Raw genomic sequence first — 21,355 nt, 5'->3', positions numbered from 1 at the left:
GTCAGTTGATGCAAGAGAGCTAGCCTGAGTCCTCCAGTTCACTTGAGAAGAATCACAGGGTTGTGGATATCTCATAAGTAAGAGGGAGGACAAATATGTACCTCCACACCCTATTTGTAAAACCCCATATTTTTTCCTGGATAATGTGGTGTGAGATGTGTCTGGCTGTAGGAAAAGGGAGAGGAGAAGAGTTGGCCAAAGGTGCAAGGAGAAAGGAGGCGGTGGAGAGAAGAAATGGTCATGTGTGAGGATCACAGAGTTATAAACGGTTCCCTTTTCTCTACAAGAGGCACAGGGCCTCCTCTCCTTCCAGAGGGGTTGGCTTAGATTTGTTTATCAAGCAAATTGTGTCATAATTAGGTTTTATGTTTTGGCTTGTGTCTTTTTAACCTCTCATGTGTGTGTTACCTGTGAAACAGGACATGGACATCATCAAAGGAAACCCTGAATATCTTAAATAGCTCAGTGTGTGGGTTCCCTGTAGAAGACAGCGTTTACTCATGATGAGATCTGGTGGCACATTACGCTCCTTAGGCCATGCAGGGTAATGGTGCTTCACCTTTTACTCTGTTTTTGAACAAGTTGTTTTTAAAATGTTTTGGTTTCCCGTGGAAATGTCTCACTTGGGCATTTGATACAAAGAAAATGTGCTTCAGGGTAGGGGGCTTAAACAGTCTGCAGAGCCAAAAGCTGGAGATTTGGCTCTCACGAAGCCCAGGCCGTGGAGCTGTGCCACAGGCAGGTTGCTAAACATTGGTCCTGTGTATCTGAGGAGGTTTGAAACACAACTGGGATCTTGCTGGGGTTCCACAGGGCACCTGCCGCAGCGCAGCCACATTTTCCTGCGCAGCACCGAGCAGAATCAGCACTTCAGAGCAGAAAGTGTTTGACCGAATTGTGCTGGGGACAGTTTTTCACCACCTTCGCAGTGAAAGCACCGTGTGGGTGGCGTGTGCTGCTGGTGCTGGGGTCTGGAGCATGTGTGGGGAGGGTGCGTGCGTGTCCCATTCGCTGGTCAGTCCGAAAAGCTGAAATGAAGGGCTGCTTTGTTGCAGTGATTGCAGTTTTAACGGCAACCGGATGAGCACGTTGACTGATGCTCGGTGATCTGCGGCTGTTGTTGAATGGTTCATTAACCAAAACTGACCTAGTCCTCAGCAAGAGGAAAAACTTGGACATAAAAGGGAAACGATGAACGGAAGCTCTTACAAATGCTTTTGTAGGTGATCAGAACAGCTAAGGAGAGCTTTTCTGATTAAAGAGTTGTTCTAGTTAAAAGAAGACACAAAAGTAATCAAAATATGCATATGTGTATGTGCCAGTATTTATAGAGTATGTAAAATAAATAGGGAAAATGATAGCCATGAGTAAAACTGAACTGTTAGAAAATGCACACAGTACTTAAGTTACCCAAGAGGCATCTTGGGCCAACAACATAAGAAAAATACAGGGTTGTTTCAGTGTCCTGGGATCAAGTGGGACCCAAACAGCAGCAGAGTCTGGATAAGGTAAGGATGGAAGAAAGCAACTGCTGTGCAGAAAATACGGAATAAATATTATTAATAAATATTGCTGCAGTGTATCAGGAAAGAACAGGTTGGTCAATGTCTTTGTCTTGCATTGAGGTAGAAATGTCTCCAGGAAATCTAGCTGGAGTTGGAAAATGACACTTGATAGTGTCAAACAAATAAAACTGACAGAATTGCTTCAAAGGATATTGGAAGGACTATCTTAAGACCAATGATATTTGTTCTGAGTGCATCTTGGAATATAAATTAAGTTTCAGTCATAGTAGAGATCTTTCAGATCTGTAGAAGCCATCAACCAGGAATTTGGATAGCTGTGAACTTGGTTAACCTGCCGTGAACTGCAGGTAAAATCATGAAAGAATATGACGTGGTTCTTCAGCACTGAATGAAGTGGCTGTGCACCTTGTGCCCATCAGCAAAGGTATACAGCAGAGCGTTCTTATGTAAGATGCTTTTTGATATATTTTTTTTCAGTTACTGTATTGGCATTAAAAGGTTAAGAGAAATTTTTAATTATTATTTTTGAAGGTCAGAGACTCTCTAAAGCTTACGCCCATTCCTTCTTGCTAGAAAACTTGAATTCATACTGTAATCAAAGTTTTGTGATTGCTCAAGCCAAATTCCTGGTCTGAAAGCAGAATTAATGGGAGAGATTCCCTTCCATTATTGTCTTAATGTCCTTAATATATTCATTCCTTTGGTTTAACGGTGTAGCAGCAGGTTTGTATTTACAGGTGCTATTTCCTTCCTCCCCAGCACAGCAGTGGCTGTAACATCTGCCTTTGTTGTCCATTTCCCCTTAGTACTGTTGCTGTTCCATACTGTGACCTAATACATTAATTACGTACTTAATTACATTGTTCTGCCTTTGTCTCAGGTCAGGGCAAAGACAGGAATGCAACAATGAGGAGATCTTCAGAGAATCTCAGCTGCGCTTGTATGGCCAGGTGGGGATCATCCGCAGGAGGACTGGGAAATGGGTCTGGTAAGTGCCATGGTGCTTGTCCTCAGTGTCCTTGAAGTACTGGTGGCAACAGTAGAGGGGAATAGCCTGGTCAGAATTCTTTGGAAACGCAGTCTCGTGATTCTTTGTTCAAGGGGTCGCTGGGTTAGCTTGTGCTGATGGCTTTTGCTAATGGACAGAAGAGTGGAAGCTTTTTGCCCACCGGGCTCCCTCTGGGCCGTTCTCCACGAATGATAAAAGCAGCAGAGTTCCCTTCAGGAGGAACAAATACCCTTCCACAACAGAATTTGAGATAGGTTTTGGTTAGAAAGCTGTATGGTACTGATATATTGTCCCCAAACTGGTCTCTGGCACTGATTTTGCTCCGAACCCATTCAGGACCTGCAGAAATGGTCTGTCTGATGGTCAGAGAGCTGCAGTTCTCTGTGTACCAGGATTTAAGCACCCAGCAGGCTCCAGCTCACTTCCCCACCAGCTGTAAAGGAGCAGCGGTGTGAGCCAGCCCCCAGGTGGTTTCCTGTGAAAGAGCTCCTGGAGAGCTGGATCTCCTGCCAGGAGCCGTTCCGTGTTGGTGGCAGGGCAGGGGCAGCTTAAGTGGGGCATCAGACTACTTCATAACCCTAAATACAGAAAAGCATCTCCTGGGATTAACTTGTGCTGGTTTTGCTTGTAGCAGCAGGAATCTTCTGAATCCAGCAAAAATGTGGACACAGCCTTTGTTGGTCGCTCCAGAACTGCTCTACTTCAACAAGAGTGTGCTCCAGAAGAGCTGGAAGCTGTTGGGTGAGTGTTGACCATTGCATCTTGAGCTAATGAATGGTCATCATTGTTCCTGTCACCCCAAGGGGAGGGAGGGTTGCTCTTTTTCCTTAAACACAGATAAACAGCACCTCACTGGCCCAGAGAAGGGAGAAAAGATGCATCCTATATTGCTACATGCAAGTAAGATCCTCTCCATAGTCTACAGAATCTCTGAGTGCCTCTAACTTTCCACTATCACATTTAGCTTTCAAGTGTCTAAATACATCATAAGATGACACTGGAAACTTACAGCTGTGGCAGTGACTCTAAAAAATTAAGGTCAGTTGAACTTTCTGAATAGTCCTTTTTACACCAAACGTAGAGATGTGTAGAGTTCTGTTGTCGGTTTATTTTTGCTCCGTTCCACAAGTTTCTGGTGTCTGTTACTGTAGTGCAGTAGCAAAATAACGTAGCAGATCCCAATTACCACAACTGCAGATTGTTTAGAACTCTTTCAGATTCTGATCCTCACTGTAATTTATGTATACGTTAATAATAAACTTAATTGAGGATGCCCAAAGGTTCCATCTCCCTATGGATCAGGAGAAAAAGCTTAATTAAGTACCTTTCTTTTTTTGGTATTGATCCCTTAGAGCATTGCAAGCATTTCCAGATCAGTATCTGCATTCTCTGCCAAGGTGTGACTGGCACTCAGAGGGACAAAACTGCCCTGCAGGCTTCTTAGGATCTGGTTGAAGTTGTTGGTTGATGCATTTTGGACGTATCTCCAGTGTTTTATTTGCTAATGCAAGTGCACAGCAGGTTTCCTGCACAGTGATGTTAGAAGAGAGCGCTGCGGTGCGGGCTGCCTTTCCATAGCCCAGAACCTCTTGTTCCTCAGAGGTACTGTGGAGTAGATAGGGACAATTCCTAGGCCTGTGGGGTGGAGCAAGGTCCACACTTCAGCTTACTGTGCCGAGTGAGGCAGGTTTCTGTATAACCCAGTTCTAGACAGGAGCACTCGGGCAGTGAGCTCCTGCAGGCCTGTTTTTTTTTTTTAGTTCATTCTGTCACACTTGGCAAACAGGGGTAGGACTTCTTTCTGCTCCAGATGTAAGGATAAATCTGTGTCTGAGGGGAGCTAATGAGGCATATCAGTCTCTCGTAGTAGTTACTCGTTAAGAAGAACACAGCAGCTTTACATCTTTCTGTTAAGACTTGTCTGCCCTGCTTGTACTTTGTCTTGCAGAGCGCGGTTCCTCTGTGTGCCTGCTTCTTCCTCACCGCTGCGAGGAGGCAGCAGTGTGCTCTGGCACTCCCAGCAGCACAAGGCAGCGTGCCCCGTACAGCCTGACCACCTACTGCCAGGGATAAAGGGTAAGGCAGAAAGCACAAAGCTGTGTGTTTGGGCATTTTAACTGAGCTGCTTGAGGTAAACAGCGGGCTCTCTGCTGAGTTCCCTCTGCCAGACTGGAACGACACAAAAAGACACAAATGTGTCTCCTACTGGGTGTCGGGACACTCTGTGTGCCCTGGGCTTGCTGGTGGGTTCTGCCTCCTGCTCTTGCCTGCTCCTGACAAACTGCATGGCTGCAGCATACGCATAAAGTGCCTCAGGTTAAAGGAGATGGGAAAAGCTGGTGTGTTACCTGACCTTACTCTGTCACACAGAAGGTTTAGTGTTCCTGTTTGAGTTAATGAGAATTATTTTAAATTAATATTTTTCTATTGCTAAACCAAAAAAAAAAAGTCTGAAGCCTGTTTTGTTAAATAGACTGAAACGGAGTTGCTGCAAAGGGACTGCAAGGAAAGAAGCTGGCATGCCACTTACAGTATGTGAACGCAGGGGGCCTCAGACAGCTCTCCTGCTGTTCGTTGCATGATCACTCACCTGATGAGTAACAGTTATGCAGCATTTGGCCATGAAGTAGGTAAGAAAATACAGACACAAGCGTCTTCTGCTGGTTTGAAAGCAGAGCAAAACCAGAAGTAAGGCAAAAGGTGCTCATCAACAGACAGCTTGCCCTGGTGACCTGCAAGATTGTAGAAACCTTGATGGAAGTCTCTGCCACCCCCCTGGGCTGTGCTGGAAATCATGTGACAGTAGAATGTACGTTGACTCAGAAACTCTGATAGGGCGGAAAAAGCTTTTCCAGCCCCAGGACATGAGATCTTTTACTGTTTCTGCATAAAAAAAATAGTCGCAACAGACAACTACATTCATTGAACAAAAATCCACCTACCTGCGACACTGCATCTGTAGGTTATACAGATGACAACTGAAAGAAAGCATGGCATTTCTGCTGTTCTGCATCCTGTTTCTCTGGACGTAATTCAGCTGAATATGAAATGATTTCACAAGCTTTTTTTAACTGACCGTGGCTTAATTCATTACAGCAAATACTGATAAAAAAGTAAAAATTCTCAAGGTTTATTTTGATTATTTTTCTCAGGAACTACACTAGGTTACTGAAGACTGCTGTGAACCAAGAACACCCCTGCCAGAGCTCCACCTCTGTGTGAAGACAGCGGACTACAAGTAAGTGGTACGGTGTTAACGGTGCTTTGCATTCTCATAATGAAATCTGATGCCTGTTCTGTATGCTTAGTAGGCCAACATCTGTAAGCATTACTCACCACCTCACTCACCGCAATTACATGAAACAAAAAGAAATACTGCTCAGAAACAGTCATAGAAGAGTTCTTAGATAGCCTAAGGAAGAACCATCTCTATGGTTTCGTTGAGATGCTCCAAAGTTGGTTTCAGTATAAATGGCTCTGTGCTGCCATAATTACGCAAAGAGATCTAACCAAGAACATGAACCAAAGGCTTAGTTCCAAAGCACAGCTGCTCAGCAGTAGCTGATGCTCCTGGTCTCATCCTGTAAAAGATACTCAAGCTTGAAGACGAGTGGCTTTCTACCCTTCATTTATTTTAGGTACTGTGAAATCAGCTTATTTTTGTATCAATTCCTAAAACTGAAATGCTAAATCTTCAGTAACTCTATTTGAAAGATGTAAAAATGACAGCAAGTGTAGACAAGGAATTTCATTTTGGGTTTTTATTATAAAAGTAAAATAAAAATAAGCTTTTAAAAAGCACACTTTTTTTTTTTTTGAAAGGAACTGATATAAAAAACTATTTACAAGTAGGAAAATGCCAAACTTGATTTTTTTTTTTTTTGAATAAGAGGCACAAAAGTTAAGTTTAAATACATTATTTGAACTATACAAGATTCTTTGCTTTAGGATTCTCTTTTCTCTCTGAGTTGTCATTGCTGCAATTGAAGTCATGATTTTTCTTAGCCAGTCATTCTATGAGTTTTTTTCAGACAAGTGTGCTGCAAAAATTATGAAGGGAGCAGCTAGAAACTATCCTTTGATTGCTCTGTGTGCCTTACCTCTTTGTATTAAGTGAGCTGCTATTACGCATTAACAAGGAGTGACTTTCATCTATAAAAGAAAATCCTCACATGCCAGGAGAGCTCCGTCAGTCGTTCAGTGTCTGGTCCTGTGCATTGATGTGGCAGTAGAGCCCTGGTTCTGGTACGTGGCTTGTTAAGTGGATAAAATTAAACGCACTTGAGGAAGGAAGCAACGGCCAGGTGTTGCACGCTGAAGTTCCTATTGGTTCAGGTTCGTGTGTGGTTCCTCCAGAGTGTTTTTGGTTGTGAGTTTACTTCCCTCTGACCAGGATGGTGCCAGTGTAATTCTAAACGTCACGTGTGTTCCTGTATCTGCATGTTGCTAATTGAGTATTGCTAGTTAGCTATATAATTGCTTTGCACTGAGCCTTCATGTCCATAGCTGAGGTTGATTTTGCTGAGTGTTATTGAAGACTTGCTGTTCAGAGAGTCTGAGTAAGTAAAGCTCAGTTTGCGGAAGGAGGTCTCCACACCGCTGTCGCATGTGCTTTCGTTGTCTTGAAATTTGCTGTTATAAACTTCCCCTGAAAGAGAGAGAGAGACGGGAGATGCATTACGGTTTGCTTTGCTTCAGCAATGTCCTGAAAAAACAGGAATACAACCCACTAGGTTAAAGCTCTTGTATAGGACAATAACTGTAGCTTTAGATATTGCAATGGGAAAAGCTGTGCTAGATGTTTTTAGTTGACCAGAGCATCTGATCAGCAGCCGCAGTCATTTGTGCAAGATCCCCAAAAGGAGTGTCTGACTGCAAGAGAGCCATATTCAAGCTGGAGGTGTGATGAGGTCTCAGTATGACTTGAACAGCGGTCACCATATTACAGAGTTCAGTAGTATTTTTCAAAACAGCTATTTAAAAAAAATAATTACATAATGCAATCCATTCACGTTGCAAAGCAGCAGAACCCCTCTTTAAGGGGTTAAATTAAGCTGAAGAGGCAAATATGTACAAGCACAGTTTTGAAAGGTGTGAACACTCATTTCACGACTGAACAAACAATGTTCTATAAAGGGTAAGGTTGGACTAGGATGGAGTTACTGTGTTTGTTTGCATCAAGAGGAAAAAAATGTTTTCATTACTTAACATGGCCAGGCAGGGGCAAGTTAAAAATGGTCTGAAGCTCTTGATGTTTTGCTGTCAGTTTTACCTGTGTCTCTCTTCGCAAAGGTGGGCGGAGATGATGAAAGAAGAGCTTCTACTGTGTTGTCCTCCTGGTGAGGCTGCCTTTGCGAGATGGATTGTGCGTTCTGAATGATTTCAATGGCTTCCGTGTGACCCATCTGTCTCAAAGCAGCACTCAGCTCTTCAATTGTACCACCAGAAACCTAAGAGAGAAGACAACAGCAGATGCTCAGCATCACCCAGCCTAGCTAAAACCCAGGGGCTGCACTGTTGCACCGTGCGGGAGGACGAGGCTCAGCACACAGCGGTATGTTCCTTATAACCTGTAACAGCCACCTTACCTCATAGTTATCTAGCAGAGTTCTTGAGGGGGAAGGGCACAACCTGAAGGCGTTACAAAGAATGCCAAGTCCCAGCTTTTGTGCTAGAGTAAACCAGTTTTTGCTTGGGTCCCGTACTTCCAGTACTTTGCAAAGCTGCATCTTGACGCTTTCATTCAGCTCTCTTACATGTCCTGGGGAACAGAGAAATTATGTAGTATTTATACAAATCATGCACCAGTTCATTTCTAAGCAGAAACAAAGCCAAATTAAAGAGCATCTATTTTAGTGTCCGTTGGTGTTTACTAATATATTGGTGTAATCTTGAAAATTAACCTTGTAACCTTGTGTCCTTGTGACCTACCTCTTCACAGAATTATGCTTATTCTAAGGATGTGTGTGTGGGGAAGGGTGTCCCTCTTCTCCCTCCCCAGCTTGCTCACAAGGAATGGTGGGGTTATTTCTTCTGCAAATATGCTTTCAGTACTCAGCTGTTAATTACTAGAGGGATATTGTTAAGTTATCTTTACAGATGATACCTTGCGTCAGTAAGTCCTCCGAAACTGCCGCTGCTGGTTTGTAAGGTTTGTCATTTAATATGTCGTACACCTAAGAGAATACATTAAAGTCAGTATTTAGCAAAACCTGGTTATTTGTCCATTATCTTGACAAGTCACAGAGTATTGTTTATACAATCCTGTTCAACAAAAGTAGTCTGCAAAGTGGGGCTTCCTTCCAATGCAATTTCAATACAAATTATTTTCATTTTTATTCTTTTTTTTTTTTTTTTTTTTTTGTGGCTCACTAAGTTTATTTTTGATGTCAATTCAGGTGCTCCAGTAGTTTGTAAACATTTAAATGACTGTGGAAGAAACTAAAGGAACTGGGGGGGAGAGCTGAACCATCATCTAATATTTAAAAAAAGCAAAACAAAACAACAGAGGGAAGATCACATACCTCACAATTGGCTGCCATATCCAGTGGTGTTGTCCCAGGTACTATTCCTTCATCATCGTCATCATCTTTCATATCCTCTAGATCAAACAGTGGCTCAAAGTTCTCTATGTGAGGATCTGCACCTGGAAAACATGAGTGCAAGAAAGTCCTAAGAAAATGCTTCAATACTTAAAATACATATTTTAGGTTTCAAATAGCAAATCTGCTAATTTAGCTACTCAAGCTAAACACAGTTTAAGTCAGCAAACAATGTTATCAATCAGCTAAAGTTAAATACTGTCACGTCCCTGTAAAAATGCTACTCTATAGATAGGAAAAAAAAAATGCAAGCAGCATGTTAAGGCCCAAAGAAGGATTTTGATTATATAAATTGACTTCCAGTCCTGCTCTTGGCTCACGGGACCGTGTACATCCTGAAGCAGTGTTGTGGTGCTTCTTTTTGTAGTGTCAGAGAAAAGCATGAATATTATTAAAAGACCAAGCACGCTGTCAGAGCACTGGGAGGCTTGGACTTCTGTGTCAAAGGAGAAAACTCAGGTATTAAGGGTCTAAAGAGAACTGAAAAAATGCTCCAATAAATATTCAAAATAACTCTACCACAGTGATATGAAATAGGAGGGAGACAAGCTTATGTTTCAGCGATCTCTTTCTCTGTCTTTAAAGCAGTCCAACCCTTATCCCAACTGTGTAACAAGGTCTCTGCTTCTTCAGATAGAAAAAAAATACACAAGACATGCTTGAAAGCTTTCAAGAGTGCATGAGAGGTGTTTTGCCATGACTAACTAATTTGCCTTTTTTAGCCATTAGATGGTGCTAAAGAGTAGCAGAGCGCCTGAAAGTAGGACTTCCCCAGGGAGAAGCAAACCTGTCTTTAACATCTGTCTTGTGCTCTGACCCGTTCTTTTCCATGTGCAGCCTCCTACCCTGAACTACCACGGTTAAAGAAAATGCTCCCGCAAATATCTGATTCCTTACCTGCTGCTTTGAGAACTGCTGCCAATTTTGTAGAGCCCCTTCCAGCTGCTATGTGAAGAGGTGTTGTCCCGTCATATGTAGTGCTGTTCACGTCTACATCAGTCTAAGTTGGTGTTGCAAGAGAAAAAGAAAAGTGCTATTCATTTATACCATACAGTTGCAGAGACTCGTGTCTCCATAAACATTGCTACTGTGCAAATAAGCACCATTCCACGTCTGTTTGCATAAAAACTCTAATCATTGTCTGAAAAGAATGAATTAGAAAGTAACTACAACTCTGCACACATGAATAGATGGTGGTTGTGTGCTCCAGAACTAGAGCAGGAGGCACAGTGTATCGACCCAAACAAGTCAGGTAGATAAAATTCAAAAGCCACTTTGCATCCCGTAATAATAATTAAATAAAAAAACTATTTATTATCTGATTACCCGCAATATCTGGAGTGCACTGAACTCTGCCTTCCTGCTGCCCTTCAGGAGATCAGACAGGCTGGTAGCAGCATATCTGTGCAGATACCCAGGGCAGCTACCATGGTGGGCGTGCACAATTAAGCACGCTAAGATCAAGGTGTTAAAGAGCTGAGACAAATATTTATGGATACACACAGCTATCTCTCTGTGCACATCTGCATACGCATTCCACCTGGCAAAGCTAAGCGACTCACTTGTTCCCAAGTGGGTTTGCGGGCTGCTGGGGTTACGCAGTGCAAATTAAACACGGCACATGCAGTCAGGTCGGGGTCACAAACTGCATTCCTCACCTTATGCAAAAGGTTCATCGGCAGTGCTCAACAAGTAATAGTAATGTTAGCAATAATTTTGCCGTTGTCCCAGTTTAGGCACTCAAGGCAATAAACAGAAAAAAAGCATTACTTCCGTTCCACTGAAACACTGGCATATTTTTGAGACTTAAAATACGTAAGTGAAAAGACCTGAGAATTCTGCACTCACCTCAAGCAACAGGTAGCCCGCCAAGGGGATGTTTTCTAGTTCAACAGCTAAATGCAATGCAGTCCGTCCAGATTTTTGTTCCTGAGCATTGACATTAACTCCAGCAGCGATCAGTTGTTTGAGGCAGGACATGCTGTTTGCCATCACCACCATGTGGATTGCACAGAGACCTGCACAACACAAAGCCCATTCGTCGTGTGCATTAATATTTGAAAAGTACAGACATGTCAGAATTATCGGATTTTAAGTGGTTGCATACCTTAAGAGTCTGTAAAATGACCGAGAGTTCCTGTAGTTACCTGTGCACAAGTGACTTACTTTGCTTTTCTATGTACTAAAGACGGTGTTAATAAAAACGTTCTTTGTGCACAAACTGGAACTGGTTGTGTTGCTGGTGGTGACTCAATGCCATACACACAAAAAAAAGCAAATTGGAAGGTGGAACAGAAAGGGGGGAACTAAAGAGCTCACCTAGACCATCTTTTTGCCTTAAAGGAGATTAAATCCCTTCTAGAAACATTCTGGGGAATAACTGATGTTTCTGTAAGGTCAGACAGCCCTATAACCTCAAAATCAACTGTGGTGGCTCAAAAAGAATAATAAAGCCTTATATATTTTTTTAAAGTAAAAATAAATACATAATCATTCTGAGGAACTTAACACAGGTTTTTAAATCACATAATGACACTCTAAGTCAGACATTTTACCATCTAGTGCAAGAGTACTAATTTCAGATGACCTGTACCATTGAAAAGTGGGAGACTTGGGTCTCTGTGGGTATTTTATATTCTGCATGGTCAAAAAGTGCCAAATGTGAAACTTGACACTAGTCCAGCAATGATTTTTGAAGGGATTTCATTCACTAGCAAGGAGGAACCACTTCTTTTTTTTTTGGGGGGGGGTGAGGGGGTGGGAAGAGGATGTTTAAGCAGTGCTTATATAAGGCAAGCCAGAAGGAACACAGTGCTTGAAATTCTGTGAGATTAAAATATCTACAGTAACAAAAAGTTCAAATCCATACTGTGTAATATGGATGTTATCAATCATTACGTGCCGTATAACCAGAAAACCTACACATCTATGTTCTCTCAACTGTGCCTGCAGGCACATCAAAGCAAAGGTTGTCGTGTGCACAAAGGGGGAAGGTGCGATTTTCAAGCACTGTTCTCAGAAATGGTGGTGTGCTCGTCTAGGAGGTGAGTGTAAAACACAGCTGTCATCCTTCCCTACCTTCACCATTGAAAAGGTCGACCATCGAAGGTATCTTCTTATGCTTGAGGAGTAGACTCAAAATCCTGTCGTCTCCTTCAGCAGCAGCTAAATGTAGGGCAGAATTACCGTGGCGATCCAGAAGGCTGACATCTGCTCCAGCCCTCAGCAAGTCCTCCACCACCTCTGCCTGCTTTGTGATTACCGCCAGGTGCAGGGGGGTCTGGAAGTGACAGAAGTGAGCCATGAGAGGATGAGCAGCAGCCACAACACTGACCAGAGATCCCTTAACCCAACAAAAGCTCCTTGTGTGAGATGTTACTCCACTTGAAAGCTCACACAGATGAAATGCTTGCATGCATGTACTTTTTTTTCTACTGCACACTACAGATAGGGTTTCTATTTGAAATAAAAGCCACCTTGCTGCCATCAGCACTCAGACTTTGGGGGGAAGAAAGACATTGCCTACTCTCTAAGACCAGGGGACTCACCTGGCCATTTAGGAGTTGCAGTGCAAGGGACTTGGGGAAGTGTCCCAGGGATAATCCCTGTACCCAGGTGCTGTACCTCTGCTTCCAGCTGCCCCATAGCCAAGCTCCACAGAAGGAGCGCACATAGAACCTCTAGAAGTCTGCTTTCTAGAACCTCTTGAAGTCTGCCTTTCTCGGTAAACCATACTCTAATTTTGTTCCTAAAAAGCAGGTTCTAAAACACAGGTTTAGGATCTCCTTACCCCTTAAAATGACTCTAGACAGAAAAGCTTGCTGTTCTGTGCACTTATCAAAGTGCAGATTACACAGCATCTTGCCTAGCTAGCTGATTCTATTTGCAGATTTTCCATTTTTGCACAAAGACACCTGCAGCACTGAGAGGATCTCAGGCTGCGAGGTCTCAGGTATTTCCAAATGCTGACTGTATGCTGTGTTCTTGACCATCTTGCCAGTAAACAGCATCATGGCTAACACTGTCAAAGATGTATTTAACAGTAAGGCATCCCTGTGAGGTTTGGGAAATCATAATCCTAATGCTAATATCATCTGAAAAAATGCACGAGATTCCATCTCTGTCCTATTATTCTGACATTAACAGATGCCTAATAAAAAGGACTAATTCCAGCTCCATACAATAAGCTTGTGTTTGTTAACAGAATCGCCAACGTATTTGCAATGAATTCCTGAATTTACAGGATACGTGTAGGATTCATCTTTCAGAATATCTGTAAAGAAGAAAAATCCTGGCCTAGACCTACATTTCCTCCTATCACTGGCCTAAGGTTTAAGCAGAAATAGAACAGCTGTTGAGGTCCTGGCAGTTAGATTTATTTCTTGCATGGAGCACAGCTTTGCTTCCTATTTCTGTTAAACAGAGGGCACACTGAATTCAATTGAGAATCTTCTTGCTTTCATTGCCTTCCGTATTTCAAACTTCCTTTATGTGAACATAAAAATGAAATGTGAAAGAGAACAAAAAAAGTCAAAATAAACCCTCTGGGATTATCTGCGTAGCATAAAGTCCTGGCTTTGCCATTTACAGCTTGAAGCTGAACAGAAGGAAACGGCACAAATGTCAAGAGTGCTGCCATGCAAAGTCCAGCTGGCTCCCTTTGGGACAACTGAATGGTGCACACACTTGAAAAGAGTTTCTTTTACGGGCAGGATTCCACAGCTCTTTTTAAAGTCCATCTGAGTTACAATACAAAAAGCTCAGACTGTGTCGTAGATCAAGTTGAGAGAAAACTGTGCCAGGCTGCTAAGAGTTCTTTTCCTACTAGGTAAAAGACACGGGGATGTTTTTCTTTGTTTCCTGATACACTGTGAACCAAGAAATGGAAAGGAAATGTTGGTGCTCATATGATGGGCACAGATACGACCTGGGCTACAGGAAAGGCAGAGTTTGTTACAGCTTTCACAGCAACTGTCAACTCATCCTGAGTTATCCTACATTAAAAAGTTTAAAAGAGCCCGGAGTTGGCTGTAATCCATACCACTGGTTTAATCACAGACAAGCCAAATAATGAAGACATGGACTGCAGGATTTAGTATTGGGGGTCTGTTTACAATAAACACATGGAGATGTTTCTCTCAACGTCAAGGGGAGTTATGAATTAAAACAGTGAAAACAAGCTCTTGTTCTTCCACCACCTTACAACGTGTCACTGCGTTCCTCTGTGAATTTCTCAGCTGGTTGGCATTATAGTCTGACCTGGGCTCACTCCAATGAACAGAAGAAAAATAAGACAGCAAGTAGCACAATTTTTTCTGGCAGAATGATCAACGTCACCTATCCCAGCACAACAGCGTACCTGATAAAGGTCATTCCTCATGTTGATAATGTCGCTATAATTCAAATCTGGGATCACGTCCAAGAGGTTTTTAACCAGTTCCGTGTGAAGGTGGATAATTGCTAAATGAAGGACGCTGAAACAAAACAAAAACATTGTTTTCAGATTATTTTCAGATATTTAACAGATTATTTAAGTATTTTCAAATGTATTACATAAAGTCTAAGATTTTGTTGTACATCTGATTGTATTCTGATAGAAACATTTGACTAGTAGAAGTTGTGAATCCAGCACTAAAGAGCAGCACTTAAAACAAATCCCAACATTAAAAAAGGCTAATCAGAAGATAGCTGTGTTTAACCCTTCAATCACAAAAGCAGAATCAGGTTGGATTTTGCTTTTCCTGAGTATGACTTAACTACTAGCCTAATAAGTAAAATCTTTTTATCATGTAAGAATTGTCTCAGAACTTGTTTGAAATCCCCAGATTTTTTGCCTTTTTTTTTTTCTTTTTTTTTTTCTCTTCATGTTTTGAACTACACAGCGCATGAACATCTCTTACTGTTAAAACCTTCCTCCAGAATTTCCACAAGTCTCTACCACCCAAGCAGATTTTCCCTTGGGGGTTTCCCCAGCTCTGTGGGTTTTTCTTTTCTTCCTTTTCAAACAGAAAAATGACTAGGGCCTCAGGCTGGTGACTAACAGCCACAGGATTTGCAGCAGTGGCCAGAGATGTCATGCTGAAGGAAAAAACTGTTTTAGGACGTGAGTTACTCTGCATAGCAAGGCTCCACTTCTACTGGGCTGACGCAGCAGCCTTTCCTGTGCTCTGCTCCAGAGCCAGCTCCAGCCAGAGTGGCTGGCCTTGAAAAACTGCCAGGAGAAAAGCACGTGAATCTCATTGTGAATCTCATCGTGAATCTCATTGCCCCTCTCCACAGGAGCTCCATTTGTCTTGTTGCCTTGAGATGTCATTTCAAAGCCATGCCCTCTGTTTTGGCACATACCTTAGCAAGCTCTCCCTTAGCTGATGTGGCCAGCCTCTAGACTCTTTAGCATACTGCTGGAGGCACACAACATCAGCACAGGACATCTCACCTTAGAAACAATTTGTTCTTCTATTGCCTTTAATTCTCTTTCCTGTAGCAAATATTTTAATTTAGCCCCGTGGAGGCAAAGTGTTGCAATGCCTCGGACGAGATTGGTGGCACTGATACGAACGCAGTAACAGCGGGTGAGTGCTGCTGTGTGCTCACGGCAAATATATGCTAATCACAGGCTAATGTATTTTGTCTCAAAGCCATAAAACACAACACAGGGTCCCAATGAAGGTATTTTCATTCCCTCAAGACTACTCTGATGAAAGATCAGCAAAACAGTTGTCAGCAACATTTCTTTAATGGCTTAAGCAAAAAATTTATAGTCTTTGCCACAAAATTTTAATGACTAAAATGAATGTTTGGCAGAACTGATTTATGAAATTTGGCTTTTTTTTTTTTTTTTTTTTTTAACAGCTCCTCTGAGAGAGCTGCAAAGCAGTCACCAAAACTTTGTTCTGTTAAATAGCTGCAGAGTTATGTATATGTATTACATGCTCATAGACTAAAATCCTTCCCAGGAGAAAGGCCACATGAGCTTGAGCCTCGCACACTTGCAGGTACATCTTGAAACTATTTACCATTACAATTAAGTACTTTGACTTTGTTGAAATGCCCTGCAAATCCAAATCTGGGTAGCACCTTACCGATGTTTAAATGTAGGTCCTGCTTGCTAGGACTGAGATCAGTACTCCTTCCCCTCCAAAAATCAAACAAAAACCCAACAACAAACACAGGCAGAAGCTGTATCGTCCCAAGTGCTAGCAGGCTTTATTGCTAGCACCTGCCTCATCCATACTGCTGCTTTCCTCAAAGCAGACATTGGGTTGCCAATTGGGAAGCAAAGCAAGGAGCTAGGTGTGATTTTGCAGTATTTACGTACACTGTTTATCAGTAATCTGAGGCCCGTTTTCACTGAAAGCAGAGTGAAAGCAGTAGCCTCTCACTGCATAATCAAACAGTAGGGCAGGCCTGTTTCAGCCACTTGTAATTTTCCATCTAGTTGGAGACCTTCAGGCTCGCATGGCTTCTACTGTTCAAAATACTGCAATTTAAGGAAACATAAGAGATTGCACAGGGGCTGCCCAAAGCCTGCCAGCTAAAACAGTGACAATGTGAAAATGTCACTTGCTTATCCAAGAGAGGTTATCTTTGTTTGTCTTCAGAATCACTTCCATTGAATTTGCTTTTAAATAACTACTAATAATCAGTTCCTTGCTGTATTTCAGTTTGAGTCCCACAGAATGTGCATAGCTGTAGAGCAGCAAAATGGATTTCTACTCCAGCTCGTGTTATTGAAGGGCTGGTCAGGAAATATTAGTAGCAAAGCACCCCCCGAAATTTCACGCAATCTTGTGGAAGACAACGGTACAATACAGACACAAGACAAAGTTACAAAGTTAAGGATTTGCATGGAATAAAAAGCAGGCCACTCTCCTTCAGCACAAAGCTGATGATCCCCATCAGCTGTGTCTCATGATGCGAGCACAGCACTTCACACTGCAACGACTGGAAGTAAAAGGAAGGCAGGCCAACTCACAGCATCCTTGACACACCCTCACACACAGGTTGTTTTCTGAGGGGTACTGGATCAACAAACATTGTGATGGAAGCCACTTTTCTGCAAAAGCAGCACAAATTTCTAAGTTGCACCTGTACCTCTCCCAAACAGCAGGAAGGGGAATGATGTTGATTTGATTAGTGGTGCTGTAATCCATGACCAGCACCCACAGGAGATGGGACAAACTGACAGCCTTCAAAGAGGGGACTTTCAAGCCAGCAAGCAGAGGTCCTTGCCAGCAATGACTTACTTGTCTCCGTTATCATCCTGGACAACGGTGAGATGGCGCTGAACAGCCAACAGCATCTTCACATCTCCGGTTACAGCGTAGTCAAAGAGAGCATTGCAATGGCGCTTGGCAAGCTGCATCGCCTTCTCCAGGAAGGGACCATCTGCAAGGCAAAGTTTGGTCTCCATCAGCTCGGTTGTCTTCCCTGCAGCACCTCCCTCTTTTGGCAGGGGTTTGTGCTGCCACGGAAATACAAAGCGCAAACCAGAAGCATTATTTGCTGATTCACTGAGACAGGTTGTTAATTACTGCTGAGAGGAAAGGACAGAGGGAATGAGTCCCTGGGAAGGAAACGGAGGTGCACTCTGAGCATTCAGGCAGTAGGAACCCTGGAAATGCTGAAACTCTGGAAGCCACCTTTAGTTTGAGTGGCACTGAATTCATGCCATTTACATGTGTTTGTGTGCAATGAAACAAGAGAAGCAGAAACTTGGATCTTAGATACAAACAACAACTAAGGACTCTTGTCCATAGAACACTTAAAAGGTCACCCTAGCTGCTCTGCCAATACCTTTGTGGTTCTGTATTGGCAAGAAACTAGCGAAAATGAAACAGATGAACTTTCAAACCACAGTTGTCATTCTGGGAAGTAGTATCATCCGAAACCAGCCTGTATTATCAACAGTTTCATGTTTCTGTAAAACCATGTAAGGTTCGAAATCACTAACAGCAAACAAGTAAAACAGATGTTGTCATTTAAAGCACACGTAGGGAGGGAATACCCAGGATTTCCAGCTGCACATAACCAGGGATTTGGTCTCAGATGTATATCCCTGGTGAACATGAACACATCATTTCTGTGAGCCCACAGCTTACTCAGCTATCCATGAAGCTTATTGTGCTGTCCCACAGATCACTGCAGTTCCTATGCTATGTGCCTAGACTGATACATTGTTATTTGCTGTTTACCTCTTAACACTAAGTAACGGGATTAAATAGATGTTATGTTCACAACATATCCAAGGTAAAGGGTGTTGAGGAATTTTGTCTTTTCTCATAGAATATGTCCAAAAAATTGGATGCTGAACCTCTGCTTTCCCCATGGCAAGCACACAGAAAAAATACCCTTCAAAATACCAGAAGATAGCATCTTTCAGTCTAAAAACTACGATGTTCTAACCTGCAGCAGCCATTTCATGGAGCCTGTTCTTCGGCACCTATTCTTCACGTAATCTGGAAACTGAAATTGTCTCCTTTCATGCAATTACAATAGATAAGGAAAAGAAACAGCCAGCTGCCTGCCTACAATGTACATTACTCAGTAACAACAATACAGGTTTCTCCTTGGCGACTCTTTAAAGTGAAATTATTTTACTTCACATATCAGCCAAAGATTTTGCTCTTTGAGTCAGTCACAGGAATCATCACAACCAGAACCACAAGCAGCAAGTTCTTCACCTTTTCTCTAGAGCACCATCCGCTCCTCAGACCACAAGAGGCTACACCTTGGAGGTTTTTACAAATACAACCTATCTACTACGCAGCTCTGGTTTCCCAAGCCACGATCTGCAGGGCTGTTAATAGCAAGTGTCACAGAGGACTGATACCCAAAAGATAACATGCTCTCTTCCCTGACCAAGAACAGAACAACAGAAGTGGTCTAGATCACATTGCACTTGCTGAAAGCAAACAAAAAAAAATAATCCTTATCTCTCAGTTCTTACCACTACCATGTCTCTAATTCAATTGTTGTTGTTTTCTTTTTTTAATGTGATGAGAAGCATGGTTACTCAAGACCTTTAAAAAAGTGACTAGCAACTTTTTAGAAAAAAATAGCCTGTAGACATGCAGGAAAGGAAGTCTTGCTGCCTGTGAAAGGGTGATTTGTAGTTTTCACTTATTTAAAATCTACTTCTAAACCATTCTTACTAACTACTCCTGCCTTCCTCCCCTTTTGTTCGCTGGTTTGATGCATAAAAGGTTTGCTACCAGACTGTTATTTTACTGTGTACTCGTTGCATAGAAACAAATAAGGTTTACATTTTAAATTCAAACCTTTCATGCTACTTCACATGCAATTTAACAGCAGAATTACAAGGAAGAACTACACAAAAATCACACAGACATTCTTTATACTCATCCATTAAAGCCTATCAAATATCAAAAGCCAAGTCAACCAGTGAATAGTATTCCAAGTACTGCCACTGTTTTCAGTGAACCTCAGACAGGTTTATTACAATGCAGTGTTAAATGTGCCCAGCTGGCTAAGCTACCTCATCTCATGTATTTATTTGTTCACTTACCTTGCCACCTGCAATCTGCTTCATTTACTTCACCTCTGCAGGATGAAGCATCCTCCTCCTTCTCCTCATTTACACCAGAGGTTCTGCACTCATTCGTCTCCATAGTTTCCATTTTCACATCATGTTCCGTGTTGCATTTGTCACTTGGTTTATCAGATCTCTTCCTATCTTTTTCAGCTGTGCAATTTGACAGTCCTGCAAACAGAAATTAATACCATTAGTGTTCAATACTCCTGCTTTTTTTATGCAAATGATAGCCACAAACAAACCCTGAAGAACTGTGCAGAAAATTTACTTTCATATGGGTGTTACCATTAAACACTCGTGAATCATAATACTCCAGATGCCAACTGACAAGGATGGATGGAGCAATGTAACTTGCTCTAAAGTGATTATGTCTTTGCCAGCCTCTGCTTTACAGGAAAATTTTTATATGCCAACAACAGGAATACCTCTTCTTTGAAAGTACAACAAGTCTGAAGTATTCCCAGGAAATCTACCAGAATAATCAGATATACTTTTGCCTTTCTGACAGCAAATTCATCCCTCAGAATTCAGAAATAACTACAGAATATTCAACAAGTAGATTTCACGTGGGTCTCTATTTTAGGAAGACAGGGACGTGCTTATTATTAACTTAACCTTTCCATTGATTCTTATGCTATTTCTTCTGGCTACTGTGTAGCACCAGACTCTGGCAACAAAGGAAGATACCTTTTATCTGGTCTAATACTTTGGTCACACCCTAGTCAGCACATTCAAGCAAGAGAAAGGGCTGTTGCTTGAAGCGTACACTGAATATATAAAGCATGCTGAGGAGTTTTGGTGACTGCTTCACAGCACACTTAAGTTAAACCTGCATCACAGCACATTGTTAAACATGCATAGCCTCAGCTCATACTGTAAAAGAAAAAGACGGTGAAACTCAATTAAACTGTTGCAAGAATGACATCTTTACCGTTGCCATGTTTCATTCCAGCATTGGACTTTGTTGTGCCAGGGTGGAAATGCATCCCTCCAAAAGCTGAGTAACCGTACGAAGGATAACTGAACCCTAAAGAAAGGAAAAAGATTAAGAATTAACAGAATGACACCCTGAAACGATGAAAATGCAATCTAGAAGAGCACTGAGACTAAAGAGATGAAATTTTATTTTCTACGCATTTTGTGGTTTATTCCATCCATTTCAAACGAATTTTCCAAACTGAAGGTGCACTCTGTCACCCCCCTTCAAAAACCCAAAGAAATTTTAGATGGCTGACTAGTGGTTCTCAGTCCCCAAATCTCTAAGACCTCACCCATGTAATATCACTAGTACAACGCCTTTAAAACTCAACTGAAACCTTGCAAGTTGTCTCCACGGTGTAAATCACTGTGATTAGAACAGATTTGTATTTGGTGTTACGTTGTACGTGTGCAGCTAGCAATGCATGTCATGATTTGAAAACTACTGCTCTACACCCTTCTCTGAAAAAAGGGCTACTTGTATTGTAGTTCAGATGGCATTTGCTGATCATTTGCTCATCAGTGCTCTGCTGCAAGAAATCAAAGCATTGCTCTTATATCCTGCATCTCAGATATGCTCAGGTTTCAATAGATAGAGCACAGCAAGAAAATTACTATAAAGGATCTCGAATTTTGTAATAATGCTTTGCAGTAACAGGGTTAATTTGCTAAATTCCTCCAGGAA

General features: G+C 42.1%; 1 protein-coding gene and 1 long non-coding RNA gene across 5 annotated transcripts in view; one reads left to right on the top strand and one right to left on the bottom strand.

The window, feature by feature from the left end:
* The first annotated feature begins 92 nt into the window (after positions 1–92).
* LOC311435544 lies at positions 93–8,873 on the top strand. 3 transcript variants are annotated; one of them, XR_014692200.1, is made up of 6 exons: positions 93–1,508; positions 2,407–2,514; positions 3,167–3,276; positions 4,484–4,611; positions 5,688–5,773; positions 7,828–8,873. It is a non-coding gene; the product is annotated as an uncharacterized lncRNA (long non-coding RNA). The 3 variants fall into 3 exon arrangements; XR_014692201.1 differs by having other exon boundaries at positions 93–1,950; XR_014692202.1 differs by having other exon boundaries at positions 93–2,514.
* NFKB1 (nuclear factor kappa B subunit 1) overlaps positions 5,928–21,355 on the bottom strand; it is a 57,001-nt gene continuing 41,573 nt past the window's right edge. For both annotated transcript variants that reach the window (XM_084516645.1, XM_084516646.1), the window contains exons 13-24: positions 20,624–20,719; positions 19,666–19,860; positions 17,384–17,525; positions 14,497–14,611; positions 12,216–12,417; positions 10,986–11,155; positions 10,035–10,137; positions 9,060–9,181; positions 8,642–8,711; positions 8,124–8,296; positions 7,808–7,985; positions 5,928–7,183 (exon numbers count right to left, since the gene is read on the bottom strand). In XM_084516645.1, coding sequence (XP_084372771.1) covers positions 6,996–7,183; positions 7,808–7,985; positions 8,124–8,296; positions 8,642–8,711; positions 9,060–9,181; positions 10,035–10,137; positions 10,986–11,155; positions 12,216–12,417; positions 14,497–14,611; positions 17,384–17,525; positions 19,666–19,860; positions 20,624–20,719 — 1,754 coding nt within the window. In that variant the 3' untranslated portion in view covers positions 5,928–6,995. The remainder of the gene's footprint in view (positions 7,184–7,807; positions 7,986–8,123; positions 8,297–8,641; positions 8,712–9,059; positions 9,182–10,034; positions 10,138–10,985; positions 11,156–12,215; positions 12,418–14,496; positions 14,612–17,383; positions 17,526–19,665; positions 19,861–20,623; positions 20,720–21,355) is intronic.

This window comes from Aythya ferina (genome assembly GCF_964211825.1).
Source record: "Aythya ferina genome assembly, chromosome: 4".
NCBI classification, from domain to species: domain Eukaryota; kingdom Metazoa; phylum Chordata; class Aves; order Anseriformes; family Anatidae; genus Aythya; species Aythya ferina.
The sequence above is the reverse complement of the archived record's forward strand: the minus strand, read 5'-3'. Positions and strand labels throughout refer to the sequence as shown.